General features: G+C 39.1%; 1 protein-coding gene across 10 annotated transcripts in view; it reads right to left on the reverse strand.

The window, feature by feature from the left end:
• The window catches only part of LOC122633903 (transcription factor SOX-2-like), a 305138-nt gene that overhangs the window by 23859 nt on the left and 262018 nt on the right, over positions 1–19261 (reverse strand). For all 10 annotated transcript variants that reach the window (XR_006328237.1, XR_006328238.1, XR_006328241.1 and 7 more), the window contains one exon: positions 19092–19157. Coding sequence is in view for 3 of the 10 variants with exons in the window: in XM_043822371.1 (XP_043678306.1) it covers positions 19092–19157 (66 nt within the window). In the remaining 7 variants the exon portion in view is untranslated. The remainder of the gene's footprint in view (positions 1–19091; positions 19158–19261) is intronic.

Raw genomic sequence — 19261 nt, forward strand, 5'->3', positions numbered from 1 at the left:
TTTTTTTTTCTATAACTACATACAACGAGTTAAATCTCTCATCGAAACTTATCTCACAAATTGAAATTTATCTCATGAACAATAGAAACAATGTTTTTATAATAAATACGAATTATACGAATATAGGGAGAAACCATTCATACTAATCGTATTCCCTGTTTAAACGAGGGTATAGCCTAAAAAGGCGGCACTTACGAAAGGATCGAAAAAGGATCCACACGCGCAGGAATGCGCGAGTCAAGAGTTGCCGGTCCTAGGAACGTAGCTAATGGGCCCACTTAACGTCTCAACCGTCTCACGAACCGATCCCTTCCTTCTCCTCCTCCTCCTCCTCCTCTTTCGTCCTTCTCTTTTCCATCTCACTCTCTCTCTTCCTCTCTCTCTCTCTCTCTCTCTCTCTCTCTCTTTCTCTCTCTCTCTCTACCTTCTCTCCATATCTTCTCCATCTCTTTCTATCATTTCCTTTCCCTTCCAACGGGCAGCGTGCCGAGTTAATAATCGGCAATATTTATTTCGGATTGGATACGGCTCGGTCCGAAGCAGTTCGTGCATTGTAACGCGAGAGATTAATACGCTCCGTTCACGATCACGTCGTTCTCTACTCTCTTCTCCATTCTCCTTGTTGCGACACATTAGAATCGGTAAATGTAACGTTGAGGTATGACGTCTTCGTCGTCCCTTTAAAAAATTAATTTATTTGATGTCATCAAAATCACCAATCAACAACAGTACGATCTTGTCGTTTTTGTCACACTTTCTTTTAGAAATTATTTTCTAAAAATTTTCTACGATTCAAACATAAAATTTATTTCACATAAGAAAATAAACAAAAAAAGAAAATCAGATAGAAAGAAAATATCTAGGTTGGTATATGAAAAATTATGTAAAAAATTCGTACGTTCGAAAATGAAAGATAGAGAAAGAGAGAGATTATAAACAGAAACGGTAAGACTTTACATTAACAGGAAATATGTATTCTTTCAGGGTCATACCTTAGAAATTTTTCGATTAGTCAGAAATGCGCGTCTTGTACTTTGCACCTAACGTCGTCTAACGGGTACTCACGATATCCGCCGTTAAGTCTTAATGATTTGTCTCCTCGACTAATGAGCGTCAGGACTTAACGGCATATTAGCGCGTTAATCCTTTTGATGAGCGATTCGCGTGTCCACCGCGTAGCAACTTAATATCTATCCACGCATATAAACGCATAATAGAGGCGTTCGTCGTGCCTATTAAAGTGACAGGTGCCAGCACGAGATGATAAACAAATAGCCACATTTGTGAGAAAAAGAAAGAGAGAGAGAGAGAGGGAGGGAGAGAGAGAATGTGTTTATTTCGGTGATTTCTTTCTTCAATTTAACAAGTAATTTTAGCACGTTGTCGACCACTCAGGAAGATCATCAGATTTACTTATTGTCGGTTTCAACGAGAATTGGACAAAAATAAAAAAAAATAAAAAAATAAAAAGAAAAATAAAAAAAGAATCTTCGAAATTATAAATCAATTACAAGAACACAATAGCAGGTATTACACAAATATAATTCAATCGGAGTGCGATCTAATTTTCCATCTTGTATTCAAATTGAAATGAAAAGAAAAAGAAAAAAAGAAATAAAAAAAAAAATAAAAAAGAAAACAAAGAACAATTAATTTCTTTCGCGTCACTATTTTCGAGGTAGTAGCTCCGAAGGTGGTGTCGTTTACACGGAACCATGTTCCCCGTATTTCCCGGATGCGCAAAGGGTGAGAATGAATCGCCTCCGGAGAACTGCAGAACAAATGGGAACATTAAGTCGCTTTTGCGGCTTCGTACAAACAGTGCTACCACCAACGTTCTACATACATCTATTCCCCTTTCCACTTTACTCCTTTCTCAACAATCCAGACACATCCCCTTTTCTCCCTGAATCATCCCTTTAAAAAATTTTACAAGATAAGTCGACGGTAAGCTCGGTTGATCACAAAAGTTTAAAAAGAAGAGGATACTTTAAATATTTTTAAATACATCATTAATACATATAACATATATATATATATATATATATATATATATATATATATAGCATTTTATTATTTTAATCTGAAATTTTTGGTCAGTAATTTATTGTTGATCGTGAAGTAGAAAATATAAAAAAGATATTGTTTAAAACAGCTGACTCGAGTTATTTTCATAAAATAATAAGATGTTGAAATAGTGAATTACAATAGTTATCTCTGCGTTATTTAAATACGAGAGAAAAAGAAAAAAGAAATTAAAATAAAAACATTGGGAGTAACGGATCGTTTAGAACATACAACTCGAGCGAGGACGACCTCGGTATAGGAAAGAATTCTGAGACACCCGTTGGACGGAACGGAGCCGTAAGATGCTTTTCTCGGGGGTAGAAGCGAGGACCTGTCACATTACGGAGTGGAATTTATGTCCGATGCCCAGCGGCGTGACAAGTTGCCTCTGATGAACGGCCCCACCGCGAACTCTTGGCCCTCCGGCGTGCGAGGAGGAAACGAAGGAAGAAAAGAGAGAAAGAGGGAGAGAGAGAGAGAAAGAGAGAGAAAGAGAGAGGAGAGATAGAGAAAGGAAAGAGAGAAAGAGACAGAGAAGGAGAGAGAAGTCCAAGAAAAGAGAAACCTCTCCCCTCTCTTTTCTCTTTTCTTCTTCTCCATGACTCTTTCCAACTTCTTTCTTTGCAAATTTTACTTTTCCTCTACGATTCGTTAGATCGATTTCGACGTAACAAATAAATAAATTTGTTATAATAAAAAAGGAGCAAACGATATTGGATCCTAAAATTTTTTAAAAAGTTATATACTGACATTGAAAAGTTAATTACTTACACATACACACACATATATATATATATATAAAATGAAATACCATATAAAGATGGTAACCATAAAAAGATAAACAGAAAAATGAATTAACAAATTAAATTGAAAGAACATTAAAGATGTCCCGAACGATGTATGAATATCGATAAAATTACTTAACAATAATTATTTCAACTCTTACTCTCTTAAGAATTGTCATCATTTGTGAAACAAAGCAAACGTGAAAGTAGTAACGGAATATCCAAATGTTCGATTTCATCGAAGAAGTTTTTGAAAAGGGGTGGAGGCAGAACGAAAGGATATTTCGTGAAGAGAATCGCGAGAAGCACAACGTGGGTGTAGAATGCGACGGCACGGACTCGCGGGAAAGGCGGAAGGGTTAGACCCTTCTCTCTGTGACCATGGTGAAGTTTAAAAAAAAAGGAAAAAGAAGAAAAAAAAAAAGAAAAGAAAAAAGAAAAGAAAAAAAGGAAAAAAATCACATAGGATTGGAACGCTCGGCAAGGAGCTATTCCCCGACGGCAACGACGCGGCGAGCTCGCACCGCTCCTGCCGGTGATAAACACGGCAAGTTACGATTTCTCGGAGCCCCCACATCGTGAACAGCCGTGGCGGTCTGTACGTGACCGGATGGTGTCCCCTTCCTTCCTCCTTCCTCCTTTCTTTCTTTCTTTCTTTCCTTCTTTCCTTCCTTCCTTTCTTTCGGAAACGACAAAAAGGGTTGAACTCTTTCGACGCGCGACGAAACGTGCGAAAGAAAATGTTTAAGACGATTGAGAACAAAAGTGAATTTGCTAAGAAGTAATAATCATTTAGTACGTTAAAAAGGAATGATGAGATACGTATGTACGCTAAGGTACGATAATAATATCGATAGACGTAAGAAACAAGGAGAAATCAAATGAGAAATAATAAAATAAGGAAAGATAACAATTCGATTCTTTTGCTTTTTTTCTTTTTCAATAGATATCTAACGATAACGAAGTCTAATAAAATTAATTGTAATCTTTTCTATCGTCGCTTTACGTATTTAAAGGCCAGTGGCAAATGTTAAAAACCAAATTTTACGACTTCGCCCAGGGAACTACTTTAAACTACACATCTGCGTAACATACCGGTAACACGTGAGCAAAAAATACCAAAGACAAATATATCTTCTAAATAAAACGCCGATGTTTCGCTCTACTACCGTATTAGCACCTGGTTTCTATTGCCTCACCAGTTTCGTCCAGTCGAAATGTGGCTTACACGTTTCTCATGACTTTACTGTTAGAACACGTGAAAAGGTCTTCGTTGCGTGTTAGGATAAGAAATACGGGACGTTCCATTCGAGATAGTTGACTTCTGGCAGATTTTTATTTTGAGAAGGGGCAAATTGGTATGGCTTTTAAAATTTTTCTTTTTAAAAGACACCCTTTCAAAAGACTTTTAAAATTTTTCTTTTTAAAAGACATCGTAAGACGCGTTAGCGAATACAAATAGACAAGTTTATAATAAATTAGACAGAAAAAAAAAACAAATGTAATGGATAATTTATTTTTTCTATTTTTAAATAACAAACGACAAAACGTTATTATATTATTGTACATTAGAAAGAGTCGGAAACGTTGAAACAAGTTAATTGTTTGAACTGACGTTAAATTTGTAAAAACGTTTTCTCGTGCAACGAGAAGGAACGCAAAAGGATTTAAGTGCACGGTTATCGCTCGCATTCCGTGGCTTTTGCAAGTGGCACGGCTATCCCATTACAAACTTCTTCTCGGAAACTTTCGTTTCGCGAAGCGTCCCCTTTCCAGCAGCATTGCCGCAGAGTCTCGCGAAAAGCCACGCACGTGCGCGATTATTTCCTTCTCTTCGTAACAACGATGTAAAACGATAAGGAACCGACTGCTTGCATGGCGACGAGAAAGACTTAAGCTAATGCAACGACAGAGGATCGCTTAACCCTTGCTTTCTAACGTTTCCTAGGAAGTCCGTACCTTGCCGCACCCAAAGAAAACTTTTCTTTTCTCGCCGATAAACTTCCACTTAATTAAACGTTGCATTGAAACAAAAGTAGGTTTTAGAAACATCAACTAAACGATGCTAACTGTTTCGTAGAAATTTAATTTTTTAAACTCGCAAGTCTTTCTATTGTAATTATATTCTATCAAAAGTGTACGATTATTTTGCATCGAAAATTGCTTGTTTTTTTTTTTATTTTATTTTATTTATTTATTTATTTATTTATTTTTTTTATACATTACTAACACCCGACGAGACTCGACGATCACATATGATAATTCGGGTGAAAAGTGATACCGATCGATTCTTCAAAATGTTTGTCGTAAGTCGATCTTAGGATGAACTAGAAAAGATAGTTTAGTCGCGTTAAATAGTATCGTTTGTAAAAGCCAACGCGTAGATAGAGACGGGCACACGCCCCCGAGGCTCGCGTGTGCCTCTCACTAAACCACCTCCGCCCCCGCTGCAACTCGTGTTACGTCGGCCGACACACGGTGTCAGGTGGTCCCCCTCCTGCCGTGTAAACGCGCGTCTCGACACGGGCTACCGCGTCAGCTTGCATTCCGGAAAACCGTGTAGGTACGTACTTTATCGTGCAGTCTCGCATCCGGACACAACTCATTTCCTTCGGAAACGACTCGCCTAATTAAAACGGTAATGCTATCGAAGGCTATCGAGTTTCTTTTAAAATACTTTGATATCCTTTTTTAAGAATCGATTGAATTTCGATACTTTTCTTCTTTTATATTTAAACAGAGAAGAGAAGAGAAGAGAAAAGAAGGGAAGGTAACGTTTTAATTTTTATTCAAAATAAAAATTAATAATAAAAGCGATCGAGCATTATCTGATGATCGGAAGTTATAGAGTTTGCTTTAAAATAGAAGACCGATGAAAAAACCGATATATCCGACAATATACTCGGACGTATTTTCACATCGAGCGATAAAATCCGAACGCGTTTCCGAGTAGACCATTTTTACGGTCAAAATGAAAGTTACGAGAGCGATAGGAAATACATGTAGAAGTTTCGAACGCGAAATATTTCCGAGATAACGTTGTCACTGGTTAGCGCTCGTATCTGTAAACGAATTCGAAAATCGAATGGTTGGATGTTTGCAAAAGGAACTTTTATATTTCATGACTTCGATTGAGAAAACGAAAACGAAAGAGATCATTTTTATTCGATTTCACGTCGAACTAAAATTTCTGTGTGTGAATGGACGTGCGTACGTGCGTATATATATATATATTTTTTTCTTTTTTTTTTTCATTAACGTCGAATTTCTCCGTGGAATTTAGAGGCGACACGCCATCGATCGTCCAAAGTTTGAGATATCACGAAGGTGTCTGGAGACTTTGCCATTTTCTCTCGGATAACTCTCGTCGGAGAGAGAGAAACTCTATCCGAAACTCTCGAGATAAAAGTTCCAGACAGTCGGAGATGGACCGCGTATCGATCCGTTGTTTCCGACGTTGTTTAAACCTTTTCTCTCCGTACTCGAAATAATCTTTCATTTACATCGACGATAAAAAACGACGAATCAATAGGAAACGAATAAAAAATATGAACGAAAAATTATGAAAGACCTCTGGGTATTAGAAAAGATTAAAAGAAAAAAAAAGGGGGGGGGGGAGATTTACGCCTATTTCCAATTGAAAAACAAATACACCTACGATTTTCTATTCATGTACATTCAAACATACAACGGATCAAAAATCGAATAGGATCGAGTAGATTCGTTAGCCAAAAACATCTCGCTAGCGAGCGTGTCGTTCAATTCGGCTTGGCTCTACTCCGCTACTATTTTCCATTCGAAATTTCGTTTTACGCACGGATACGATATCAACGTCCGCTATCTATCGACTCTTCCATCGGCTTTCGGTCCCTTTGAAGGATTTACCCGAAAATCATTTTCACCAGGCAATTCGAATGAATTCCTATTCCAGGGGCTTTTTTCTCGAATTATTTTCGCGATAACTATCCGTGAAACTATAATCTCTTCGTTCCCGTGGAACATTTAAATATCGATATGTCGAAAATAAAAGGTTACAATCACTCTTTAACGTTAACCAAGAATAATTAACTTTGAGAACGTTAGTCGGATAAGTTGAATACCAACGAGTTTTACCTGAAAGAAAAGAGAAATTATTCCGAGAAAAGAATAAAGAATCTTTTGGTGACACTTTCGAACGTATGAAAAATTTGCATGCGAAGAAACCGAGACAAACAAAACAGTCGAGAGAAAGTAGGGTAAAACTCGAATAGAAAAATATTTATATCTTTCGACCCCTAAAATGTCTCATCTCTCGGTATACCTCTTGTTAAAAACCTCTCTCCCTATAGTTTCACTCAAAACGATTCGATCCTCTCGTTAACTCTGGTCCATTGTCTTTAAAATTTGACATGGATTCGTGAATAAGAGACCGTGGTTAAGCAACGATCTGTCTGTTTTTGGTTTCAAACAAATTTCGACCTCCCAACAAACTTGCTTTTCTCTCACAAGGTTCAGGTTAACAAGTTCGACTAATTAGATCGGAGTTTACTTCTTCCATCGATAGGATCGATGGAAGAAAAGGGATCGTCGGTATATCGACTAATTAGTCGATTTCCAAAGATTAAAAGATGTGGTAACGATTCGTGATCGTTGTGCAGACAACAAGAAAGCCATCCATGGTCGAAGTGTCGTCAAAAGTGAAAGAAGAGGAAGAAGTAGAAAGTGAGAGAGAACTTGCCGAATACCTGGTTTGCTTCAAGGTATCTTTCTCTTTCTTTCTTTCTTTCTTTCTCTCTCTCTCTCTCTCTCTCTCTCTCTCTCTCTCTCTCTCTCTCTCTCTCTCTCCCTTTCTCTCTTTTTGACGCTCGTAAAGCAAGCATCGAACACAAGGGTGGACACTTTTATGGTCGGCAGCTTTGTCTAGCTAGAAGCTCGAAGGAAGAGGGATAAGAAGAAAAAAAGGTTCGCACGCTGCAGGAAATATCTTGAAAGTTCCTTCAAGGATTAGAAGTCTCAAAAGACCTCACACATTTTTCTCTTCGTCTTATTGGCCTTTAAATGTTCAACGTAAAATATTCATATATTATATATTAGTAACTTTGCTTGGATAATTCATTTTTTTTTTTTTTTTTTTTTTTTTTACATAAATTTTCTTACATATTTTAATATATTTTTACATATTTATACCCATTAAATTTCCCTTACGAGTTGTACCCGTGTAATTAATATCTTTCATGGACGACAATATAACTTTGTCCTTCTGGAAAAACGTGCACATTTTTGCAATGATGCACCTTCGCAAACGATAGCTCGACAACAATTTGCAGATGTTCGCGTTCTAAGAAGACGATCGTTCACCGAACCCCAAGAAATAAGGAGTGAATTCGCGCGCGTTTGCCGTCAAACTTCTACCACTGAATCTATTCGACGGTAAAAAGTTTGCAAAAGAAGGTGGTGAAAGTTTTCATTTGCGGACGAACTTCGAGGTCGGGAAGGGTCAATGGCGGTCTTAAATCGTCTGCGATTGAGTGCCGTCGTTTATTTCTCTTTCTCTTTTCTCTTTCTCTTAGTCTACGATCTTTTCTTTATTTATCGAACGGCTATCTACTTGCAGGAAGAACAACAATAACCTGTTGACCTAACTCAAGCAAAGAAACATTTCATTCATTTTTAAGATTCGTTTTGAAATAGAAACCAGTTCGACGTGACACCCTTACTTTCACTGAAAACATAAGCCAACTAAATAAGCCAGCTAAAGAGAATTATTGACTTCTGTCTAGTTCTATAATAGATATTTTAAGTTCGGACAGAATATCATGTCTAATAGTCTTAAATTGTCGCTTGCTGTCTCAACATATAAATCCTGGTTACGTTTCAAAGGGAAAAGATAAGTGAGAACGAATCGAAGCGTTAAACGGTATTAAGAATCTTGCTCGATCCGACGAATAGACATGTATAGAGGAAGGACATTTAATCCGCGACTGTCGTCACCGAACGTTACAATCGCGATCAGTAGATAGGTATTAAGAGATCTCTCTCGTCAGAGAAGAAAGAAACGTTATTCACCGGCGTGAAACAAGGGTTAAGTTTCCTCGTGAAATCGTCATCGGCAACGTTGCGCGTCTAATCGGCTTAGGAGACACCTGTAACAACGGAAGGGCTTATGTCCCAAGAGTAGAGAAATAAAAGGACAGAAAAACAGACAGACAGAGGAGAGAGAGAGAGAGAGAGAGAGAGAGAGAGAGAAAGAGAAAAGTTTCTTGTCCTTGAAATACTGTTATCTCGAAGGTAAAGTATGACCATAGTTTCATCGTCTTAATACCTGTGACAGGTAGCAAGAAGACCTTGCTTCAAATCCGCTAGGAAAATTTGCCAAATAAAAGAAATATTACCTGTCAGAGACCCTTAACTATTCTCTAAAGCCAAGTTACGGTTATTATAATAATTAAAAAAGATTGATCTATCGTCTTAATTCGCCGAAACGTCGAGCTCGCACGAAACATACTAAATGACTAATGCGTTTCACTACGTTTCTGTACTTAAAACAGAAAAATAGTTTCTTTTCTTTCGATTCTGCAAGTCAACAAGGAACGCTTTGATGAATTGCCGATTATAAAAGATCTCTTGAATCACTTTGCAATTCCGTGAAACAGAATTTTACCTTCCCCCAAACCTAATGACTACGTATAATTTATTTTAAATTTACGAAAACTCTCGTATATTTTTTTTTACCGAGAAATGAATTTTAAATCGTCTCACCGTTTTGAAATACAAATTTATGGAAGATCGAATTTTATCTTTTCCTTTTCCCTTTCTTTTGTTAAGTACAAGTTTTAAATAGAAATACAAAAAGCGTGTTTTCAGTTTAACGTAACGCATAACGTAACGTACCTGTAAAAAATACAGAAAGAATAAAAAAGTAAAAAAAAAGAAAAAAAGAAAGAAAAGAAGATATGCAGCACGATTTATTTAATGCGAAATAACAGATAATAAGGTAGGAAAATCAATCTCCAAGTCATTTCAAAACTGGAACGGACAATTTGGAATCTCGAAGGACACTTTCATGTCCAGCCTTAGATAATCGATAACCGGCCGATAAATCGCGACTTCCGCTTACGTTTCGGTCGCGTAGCACTCGCGCAATTTCCTGCAGAGAAGGTCGTGATAGTAGGATAGGGTGGTAGAGGAGGTAGAGGAGGAGGAGGAGGAGGAGGAGGAGGAGGAGATGGAAGCTAGCGGTAATCGGAAATTGGCCCGATGACATTGATTAAAGCGAGTTTAGCGAGGGCGACAATGCCGTAATTATTAATCGGTGCCGATGCCACGCCAAGATTCCAACTCTCGATACGCAGCGATCCTCGTGATGCATTGCGCGTTTCTCGGCTGCCGCATCCTATTCGAAGAGAGATCTCGGCTCTTGCTGAGTTACGAAGATACGACTGGGAGATTATGCATTGCCAATGGGTACTCTAATTACTGCGTCATGCTCTCGAAACTCGTTAGTACGATCGACGTAAATGAAAGTTCGTCACTTTTCGGTTTTTTTCTCTCTCTCTCTCTCTCTCTCTCTCTCTCTCTCTCTCTTTATTTATCTCTTTCTCTCTTTCTCTTTTTCCCTTTTTCCCACTCATTCGCTTTTGTTTATTCAAAAATAATAAACTATCCATGTATATGGGATGTTGTTAAGAATAATAAGGGAATCAAGTTGCGCTTGTACTAGATTAATTAACGCTAATGGTGGTAAAAAAGAAGAGAACAATGGATTGGAAAAAAAAAAAAGAAAAAAAAGGAGAAAAAAAGAAATATAAGGTAGAATAGATTGCAAAGAGGCAACGCACATTCCGCACGTACCGTGTATGACTGCCAATCGTATCGCGCGATCGATATACGTTCGAATGAAGATTTCACCGACTAAATGTAAATCAAAGCTTCCGAGATAGTAAACGTCGATAACGTGGATACCTATATCGTCTGTCGCGTGCATTACGTTGATTAATGACGACCGCACGAATTTAAGCTCGCGCGTACATTTGTGCGCTATCGATCGTCGAGGTTTCACCCCAAAAAAAGGAAAAAAAAAAATACGATTGGTAACGTGGCAGATGATAGATATTTTCGTCCTTGTCTTCGAATCGTTATGGAATAACGATTGGGAACGCTCGAAACGAAGCTGAATAATTACCTAGTCTGGGCTCCCGGTCTCCATCTTTTTTTTTCTTTTTCTTTTTTTTTCTTTTATCTTTTTCTTTTTTTTTCTCTTTTTTTTACCGCTTAACATCTACCGTTAGTACGATCGATCTCGAGAAGAAATATTACGAGTAAGAGAGAGAGAGAAAGAGAATGAGAGAGAGAGAGAGAAAGAGAGAGAAATAAAAGTAACGGAAGGATGAAAAGAGAGAGAGGAAGAAGAAGAAGAAGAAGAAGGAGGAGGAGAAGCCGTCGAGTCATCGGCCAAACGAGTCGATATTTTCGCACCTCGGTCGAGCGCATTCGCAGGTAGGAGGATGCAATGAATTTCGCGCTACCTGAAGACGATGAAGAAGAAGAAGAAGAAGAAGAAGAAGAAGAAGAAGAAGAAGAAGAGGAGGAGGAGAAAGAGAAGAAAAAAGAAGAGTAAAAAGTCCGAGCGCTCAGGGTGGTGGTGGTGGTCGATGGGATAGCTCCGTACCAAAAAAATATAAAAATTGGGAAGCGAGAGGGGATGTGGATGAGGGAAGGAAAAGAAGAAGACGAAGCAAACGGCAAGGCAAGAAAGAAAAAAAGAAAAAGAAGGAAGAACTACACGAAGAGAGAGAGAGAGAGAGAGAGAGAGACAGAGAGGAGAGCTGCCGCATCGCGGAGGAAGAACGGCCGATTTATTGGCGAGTTTAAAAGAAGCCGGACCCTCGACATAACTCAGCATTCGCCTGATGTTGACTGAGTGGCCGACTCGTCCTGCCATCGACTTGGCTCGAGCGAGTCGCCGTACACATATCCTGCTTCGCCAACTTACGAGAGAGCTCGTCCTCTCTACCTAGGTAGGTACCTCTTCGCCAATCAAGAACCATTCACTGCTACTAAGTGCCTCGGTTTAATTAAGCGAGATGAGTGAAGGAAAGAAAGACCATTTGGTGGTAGCCAAGACGTTTCGAAGGTATCTCGATTTTCTATCATATTCTAAATTCTCTCTATGACTTTTGCTTCATTTTATTAATTGTCTTAGTTCTATAACACGTCTTCTGTGTTCTTTCTTCTTCTTCGTCTTCGCCTTCGTCTTTTTCTTCGTCTTCGATGTTGTACGTGAAAAATAAATTTGTTTTTTGTTTTCTTCTCTCGTCGTTATGATAATAGAGATGAAAATTTAATTTTTATGTTCACCTTTGCAATGGAACTCCTTTGAATGAAACTCTTTTTATATTCGTTTATATTGCACAAGAAAGAAGAGAAAAGAAAAAGAAAAATATCATAGATAAAATCAAGAAAAATATTCTCTATATCGATTACGATAATTACTTCCAATTTTGTATTTTCAATCGTCACGCGCTCTCGGTGTCGCGAGAATGCGTTATAAATCGAGCATTTCTTTCGAAATAAATAGAAATACCGTGGGCGTAATCCGGCGTGTCATTCGATTACCTGCCGCAATAAAATCGAATGACGAGCCAATAAAATATTTATGGATTCGTATGCGAGAACCTCGGCCGAACACAATCGCAACTCAACCCCTGCGTGTTTCCCTGGTGGTGGTTACACGATGTTTACCCCTCGACAAACCCCCGGAGGGCTGGTTCCTCGACGTATACGCACCACGTGCATGCTCCCGTCTATTCTGCTTTCGTTGATCCTCTATGTATGTACTATGCACATACATACATATGTACATCGAAAGAGAGAGAGAGAGAGAGAGAGAGAGAGAGCTGGAACGGTTTCTTTTAAAAATACCCCCACTACCCCTTTGTACTCAGAGTGACGCGTGTATTGACTCTCTCTCTCTCTCTCTCTCTCTCTCTCTCTCTCTCTCTCTCTCTCTCTCTCTCTCTCTCTCTCTCTCTCTCTCTCCTAAATATTCTTTCACAAAAGCGAGAGCGAAAGCGAGAGAAAGAGAGATTGTCGCATTAAAACCGAATTCGTTAATAGAAAAATAATATCAGAGTAGGCATACGTAAATATATAAATATGTATACATAGTAAATGTGATTTATGAATACTTAGATAACATTCAACTAATGCATATTATTAAACGTATCATATTCTCCGATTCAATAATTAATCGACTGCTGACTTTATATGTATATAACAATACATTACCTATTTGTAAAAAAAAGAAATAATTGAAAAAGAAGAATTAATAAATATCTAGCAAGATTAATCGCGTTAATCGGTACGATGAAAGAAGGTCTTTAGGTGTCTTCCATCTTTAACGAATAGAGAGGATAGCCTGCGAATCGTTTCGGCCTTCGATTAGTCTCGCGACTCGAAGCAAGCCGAATCGAATCGAGTGAACTCTCTCGATCGACGTTCGTTTGACGCGTGCAAAATGATTTTCGTTGATTCTTTTCCCCTTCTCTCTGTCTCTTCGTCTCTCTCTCTCTCTCTCTCTCTCTCTCTCTCTTGCTCTTTCTCTCTCTCTCTCTCTCTTGCTCTCGATGACTAGTCACCCTCGTAGAATCGAAAAGTGCAGCTGGAGTCTCCGAGATTCCTCTTTTCGCGCAGCTGCCCTTATGATTTTCAGGGTGCGATGAGCCAACACAACCCTGCGTACCTTTACCGAAACGAATTTGCTCGTGCATATACAATACGTATGTATATAAATGTGAACGTAAAAGCTTCTGTACTAGACAACGTTAAAGGTACGCATAAGTGTGTGTGTGTGTATAACCATGTTAGTTCGCGTGTTTTCGTTTCCCCTCTCCCTTTTTATTCCTGGCGTTATCGCGTTGATGATTCGTAATCCTTTCTGGATTGCCTGATCTAATTCGTCGTGGATCGTAAGTTCGGGCTCTTTAAAAAGTGCATTAAACTCTCGTCTGCCGTTAAAAAGTAATTTCACGGAACCACCATAGACAGATGTAGAATAGAAAGGACTATATACGGAAGCTAGTCTTTATTTCTTCTGTGACGAATTACGAGCGGACGATAAAATGAATACCTAAATAAATGTGATTTTAATAAAGTTTCGGTAAAAATGAAACGTGACGATTTCTGTCAACTCACAGATTTGCAAAAGAAGGAACAAGAAAAAAGAAAAATGTCCTCCAATATCCTACCAATAATTTGAGTAAACGTAATCGACGATTTACATACGTAACGATGAATGATTATAGTTTTTATCGCGATCATCTAATTTAACATAAACGAAGCTAAAAGATGTTCGAAAGGAATAGCAGTGTCTTTCGACGATAAGTCTCCTTTAAATCGGTCCGACCGACTATAATGAAGTTGCCACCGGGATTCCATTTGGAATTCGGGACCATTATAAGGGGATACTCATAAATACGCGCGCATCTGAAAGACGGACGTTCTCAGAAGGATAAAATCTAATGTATGCAAATCCCCCGAGCGACCGAAATGCGAGAAAATGGTTGAAACAGAGAATTCGCCGAATCGATCCATAATTCAGAAAGGTCCAAGTCGGTCTCGTACATCATATTATATCTAATACATAAACGTCGAATTTTTCACACCTAAAAATTATCTCTCCTTTAACGATTTATCATTAAAATTATAATATGATAAAAATAAAACGAGATGGATCGATCTCGTTCGTTATTAAAGTATCGAATAAAAGAAACAAAAAGAAGAAGAAGAAAAGAAAAGAAGAAAAAAAGAAACGTGATCAACGTGACGTGACGATAAACGTTTATGTTAACGAAATGAGTAAACGAAAGTGAAGAAGAAGAAAAAAGATATACGTATAGGTAGTGGAGGATGGAACGAAGCGGAACGGCAAGAAGCAAGTGGAAGATGGAACGAAAGAAAAGAGGAGGATGAAAAAAAAGAAAAGAAAAAAAGGACGACGAATGGAGGCGGCTCATCCAACCGCGATGTGTTTGTTTTGCTTATCTGAGACAAATTTGCCGTCTTGTAAGCGACACCGAAGGGTCGACTTGACAAACTGGGGTGCTCCTGGGGGTTCGAGCCTCCGCCATGTAGCGACGCACGCGTACAACTTTCAGAGAATCGTACGAAGAAAAATCTCGAGTGGTCGAGCTCCTGAAGCGAAGAGAATCTCTCTCTCTCTCTCTCTCTCTCTCTCTCTCTCTCTCTCTCTCTCTTTCTCTCTCTCTCTCTATCTCTCTCTCTGTCTCTATCTCTCTTTCTCAAGCAATGCCGTTGACTCCGTATCTTCCTCGTACTCTTCCTCTCTCGTTCTCTTTCCCTTTGGAATCTCGTAAAACTCGAGCGATTTCTCTCGCTCGTTTCTCTCTCGCGTTCACTTTTGTCATGTTTTATTATCTTTTTTCTTTCCTTTTTTTTTTTGTTTCCTTTTTCTAGTTCTCTCGTTTTCCTTTGCAAACGCAAAAGATACATGAGCTCTCTAGTTCTCTCATCGACGACTACGACGACGACGAGGACGACGACGACGGAAAAGTCCAGATGGTTATTTATTTCGATCTCGAATCTCGACCACCATCACAGTGCGCGCTTTTACTGCGTTCACGTTCGATGAAATTTACTGCCGGTGAACGCTTACACCGAAAGAGAGAAAGAGAGGGAGAAGGGGGAAGGAAGGAAGAAAGAGAGAGAAAGAGAGAGATGATCGTAAAAAGCATTTTATTTGGCGAACATTGGCGTAGATCGAAACTATACGTCCACGTCCGACGTCAGTTCGATGAGAAGGAAACGTCGAAGGGTCGAATAAAGGAAAATGAACGTGTTATCGCGCCAATGTCGAAAGTAACAAAAACAAACCGAACGGACGGTCCAAGCAAGAATAGCTAATATTTTATAAACGTCAAACGTGTCTTGTCAAGCGCGAACGCGTAACTTTGCTGGTTAGAAGTTGAACGATAGATAACGGCGTGTTAACGATGTTATTTTTAATAAATAAAAAAAATTAAAAATTAAACAAATTAAAAGGGAAGAACAAAACATTGACTATTAATGAAGGATCTTTTTTATCGTATATTTCAAATTTAACAAAAGATAGATATGGAGGATTTATTTATCCCGTTAATAATAAAAACTTAAGAGAAATCTCGATGATATTATTTTAATCCTATTTGATGTAATAAAACATGTTACGATATCTTACTGCCCATAGCAGGAAGAATTCAATCGAGCGTCATTCTCCGGTTCGAGAGGGGGCAGAAAGAGAGAGAAAGAGAGAAAGAGAGAGAGAGAGAGGTACAAAAGTACGGGAGTGTCTCCCGTGGTAATTAATTATTAATTAGGATTATCGTCTCGACCCCGGTGTGGCCTCTCGACGACGTAATGACTTCCTTCTCTCTTCTCTCTTTCTCTCTTTCTCTTCCTGTTCCCCTTTTTCTCGGCGCCCATCGTCGCAAGATAAACGATTGAGCCACGAAGATCCTAAGTAACTCCATGAATTTTCCGGATCCACCCTCGTACTCGTACGAACTCGGGGGTGTAGCTTCTAATCATCGCTATATCTCTGAGCCACACCCTCTTAACGACGAATTCTGACCACGATGGAACGTATTTCTCTCTCTCTCTCTCTCTCTCTCTCTCTCTCTCTCTCTCTCTCTCTCTCTCTCTCTCTCTTTCATTCTCTCCGTTTCTCCCTTTGCTAAGAGAATAAGGACAACACGATGATCCAATGCCTCTCCCTTATATGTACGACTGACTCTTTAACGCGTCGTCGTTCGAATCGAAAAAAGTGTCGGAAGGGCGAATAAAAGGAATTTCGGATGTTAACCACTGCGTGTCACACATAAACACACACACGCGAACACACGCCCGAGCTCTGATTAACTTACTTCTCCGTATTTTCCGCTTCGAAGGGATAACAAGAAATCATCTCACGTACATAACCAATATCAATATACCTGACCAACACGAATTAAAATATCAAAATTAATAACAATAAATGATATCAATCGTCGAGGACGAGTAAGATGCATTTATATCGAAATAACATCATTCTTTTATCGTTATTTTTCCTTCTTCTTCTTCTTCTTCTTCTTCTTCCAGAGAGAGAGAGAGAGAGAGAGAGAGAGAGCGTGTTTAACTTGACATTTTCCTCTTTGAGACGAGTTTACTACAACGAGTAGAAAAATAGGAAGAGAAGCAGAAAAGAGAAGAAGAGGAGGAGGAGGAGGAGGAGGAGCAGAAAAGAGGAAAGAGGAAAGAGGGAGGGCGAAAAGCGGAAAAAGAAATGGACGAAATGGTGAAGGGGAGGGTGCGAAAAGGGGAAAGGCGGAAGTAAATCATGCAACCCCCGTGACGACGTCACGCGATGACAAACGAGCGCGAATGTCGACGTCATCACGCGAGAAGTGGAAGCGACATCTGATAACGACCTTAATCGCATTACGTCTCCGCTCCCTCCGCGTCTCCTGTCTCGCGATCGCCTCCCTAATGTCCTAAGAAAAGGAATCGCAATTGCAGATAAATCGCTTCTGCGCGCGCGGGCACAAGCTCGACGCGTTAAAAATAAATAATCGTGCGTCTAAGCGCGTGACTACTCCGCCCCTCCTCCTCCTCCTCCCCCTCCTCATCCCCCACTTCTTTCTCCTACTCCTCATCATTCGTCGTCGTCGTCGTCGTCGTCATCGTTGTCGACGTTGTCGTCGTCGTACTTCTCCTTCTCGTTTCTTCCGCAAAAGCTCGAGGACACGAGAAAGAAAATTAGAAACGATCTGCGAAAGGATGATTTCGTCTCTTTCACCTTTCTACCGTACTACTCTCGCGTAGTAAATTACTAGAACCAATTACGCGATCGATCTGCGAAGATGACCGTTCGTATTTTACGAATTTCACGGATGTCGTAGAGACGATAAAAATACTCGCGCTTGGTATAGGTACTACTCACCCGGACGGCAGCGGCCGGCTCGGGACACACTGCTGAGAATTATGCAAAAAAGAGTTACGGTCAAGAAACGATCGTAAATTACGAGAAGGTGAGAGAGGATGCCGTTACGGGTGGTGAGATCAACAAAAAGGAGAAAAGTAAAGGAAAGAGAGGTTGGGAGAGAACGAACGTTGGATACGAGACAGAAAGAGAGGAAAAAAAACAAGGAGATAAAGAGAGAGAGAGAGAGAGAGAGAGAGAGAGAGAGAGAGAGAGAGAGAGAACAACGTGCTGCGAGCATGACGACAGTATGCTACGACAAATAAAACAACCCTTTAACGAGAGAAACAAGGGTAAACATTACAATCATAAAATTTACGATCGAAAAAAATTTTTTATATGACCTATCAAACGTCAGATAATTTTATTTATTATGAATTATTTAATATGATAAAACGTTTTCACGTTCGCAAGACTATTCTAATAATAGAAATTCCATCCAATTCTAATTATATCGAGCGTACGTACGTACATACGTCACGTGTTTACGTGACGTAAGAGGATAATTAAAAGCGTGAAATAAAATTGATTCGGATGAGACGTACGTATTAAAAAAATTGAATTAACGTCTAAGAAAGTCCAATCAGTCGATCGAAAATCATTTCGATTATAACGCAAAGGGGAATAGATCGGAGCGCAACGAAGCGTGTAAGACACGAGCGTGAAACCGCGCGTAAAGGTAGTCGAGTTAGTATACCTTACTACCATACTGCTGTTCCTGCTAACACGCAACGAAACCGTACGTCGTACGGAATTAGAGAACCATGTTATATATATAACCATATATATATATATATATATATGTGTGTATATATATATATGTATGTATATATAGTTCTACGTAAGTAAGTACAAGCTACTACGAAGAGATCGTACACGTAACTACTCCTTGTCGGTCGGTGGCATACATGCTCTGCCGTTTTGTACCTAATTAAGATTACGCGTTAATGAGGATACGCGTCAAGTATTAACCGACACGCGATCTAAAATATATATTCGAACTACGATTAGAATAAGATCTTTATCTCTTATCGAGTCATTCTCCTCGAGTCGATTTATTAAATTTTATATTTGCGCCGATTTCACTTCTTCTTTTCATCGTCTCGTTTTCCTTTTCCTTTTTTTTCTTCTTCTTCTTTCTCTTTTCTTTTTTTTTCCCTGTCTCATTAGAATGTATAAAAACGATGATCATTGTCGATAGTTACGAAAGTAGACTCATGAGCGTCGTTAATTCTTACGTTACTCACCATGCTCGCACGGATTCCGAATAACAACCGGTTTCTGGGTTCAACATTTTTCGATCACTTTCAGACCTGCAAGAAGAAGAAGAATGACAGTAGAATTAATCGAATCGGTCATCGTTTTATTTCGAAATCGTCTCGCGTATATTGTCTTTCATGAATAAAGCTTATACGTA

This window comes from Vespula pensylvanica, chromosome 1 (assembly GCF_014466175.1).
Source record: "Vespula pensylvanica isolate Volc-1 chromosome 1, ASM1446617v1, whole genome shotgun sequence".
Lineage (NCBI taxonomy): Eukaryota > Metazoa > Arthropoda > Insecta > Hymenoptera > Vespidae > Vespula > Vespula pensylvanica.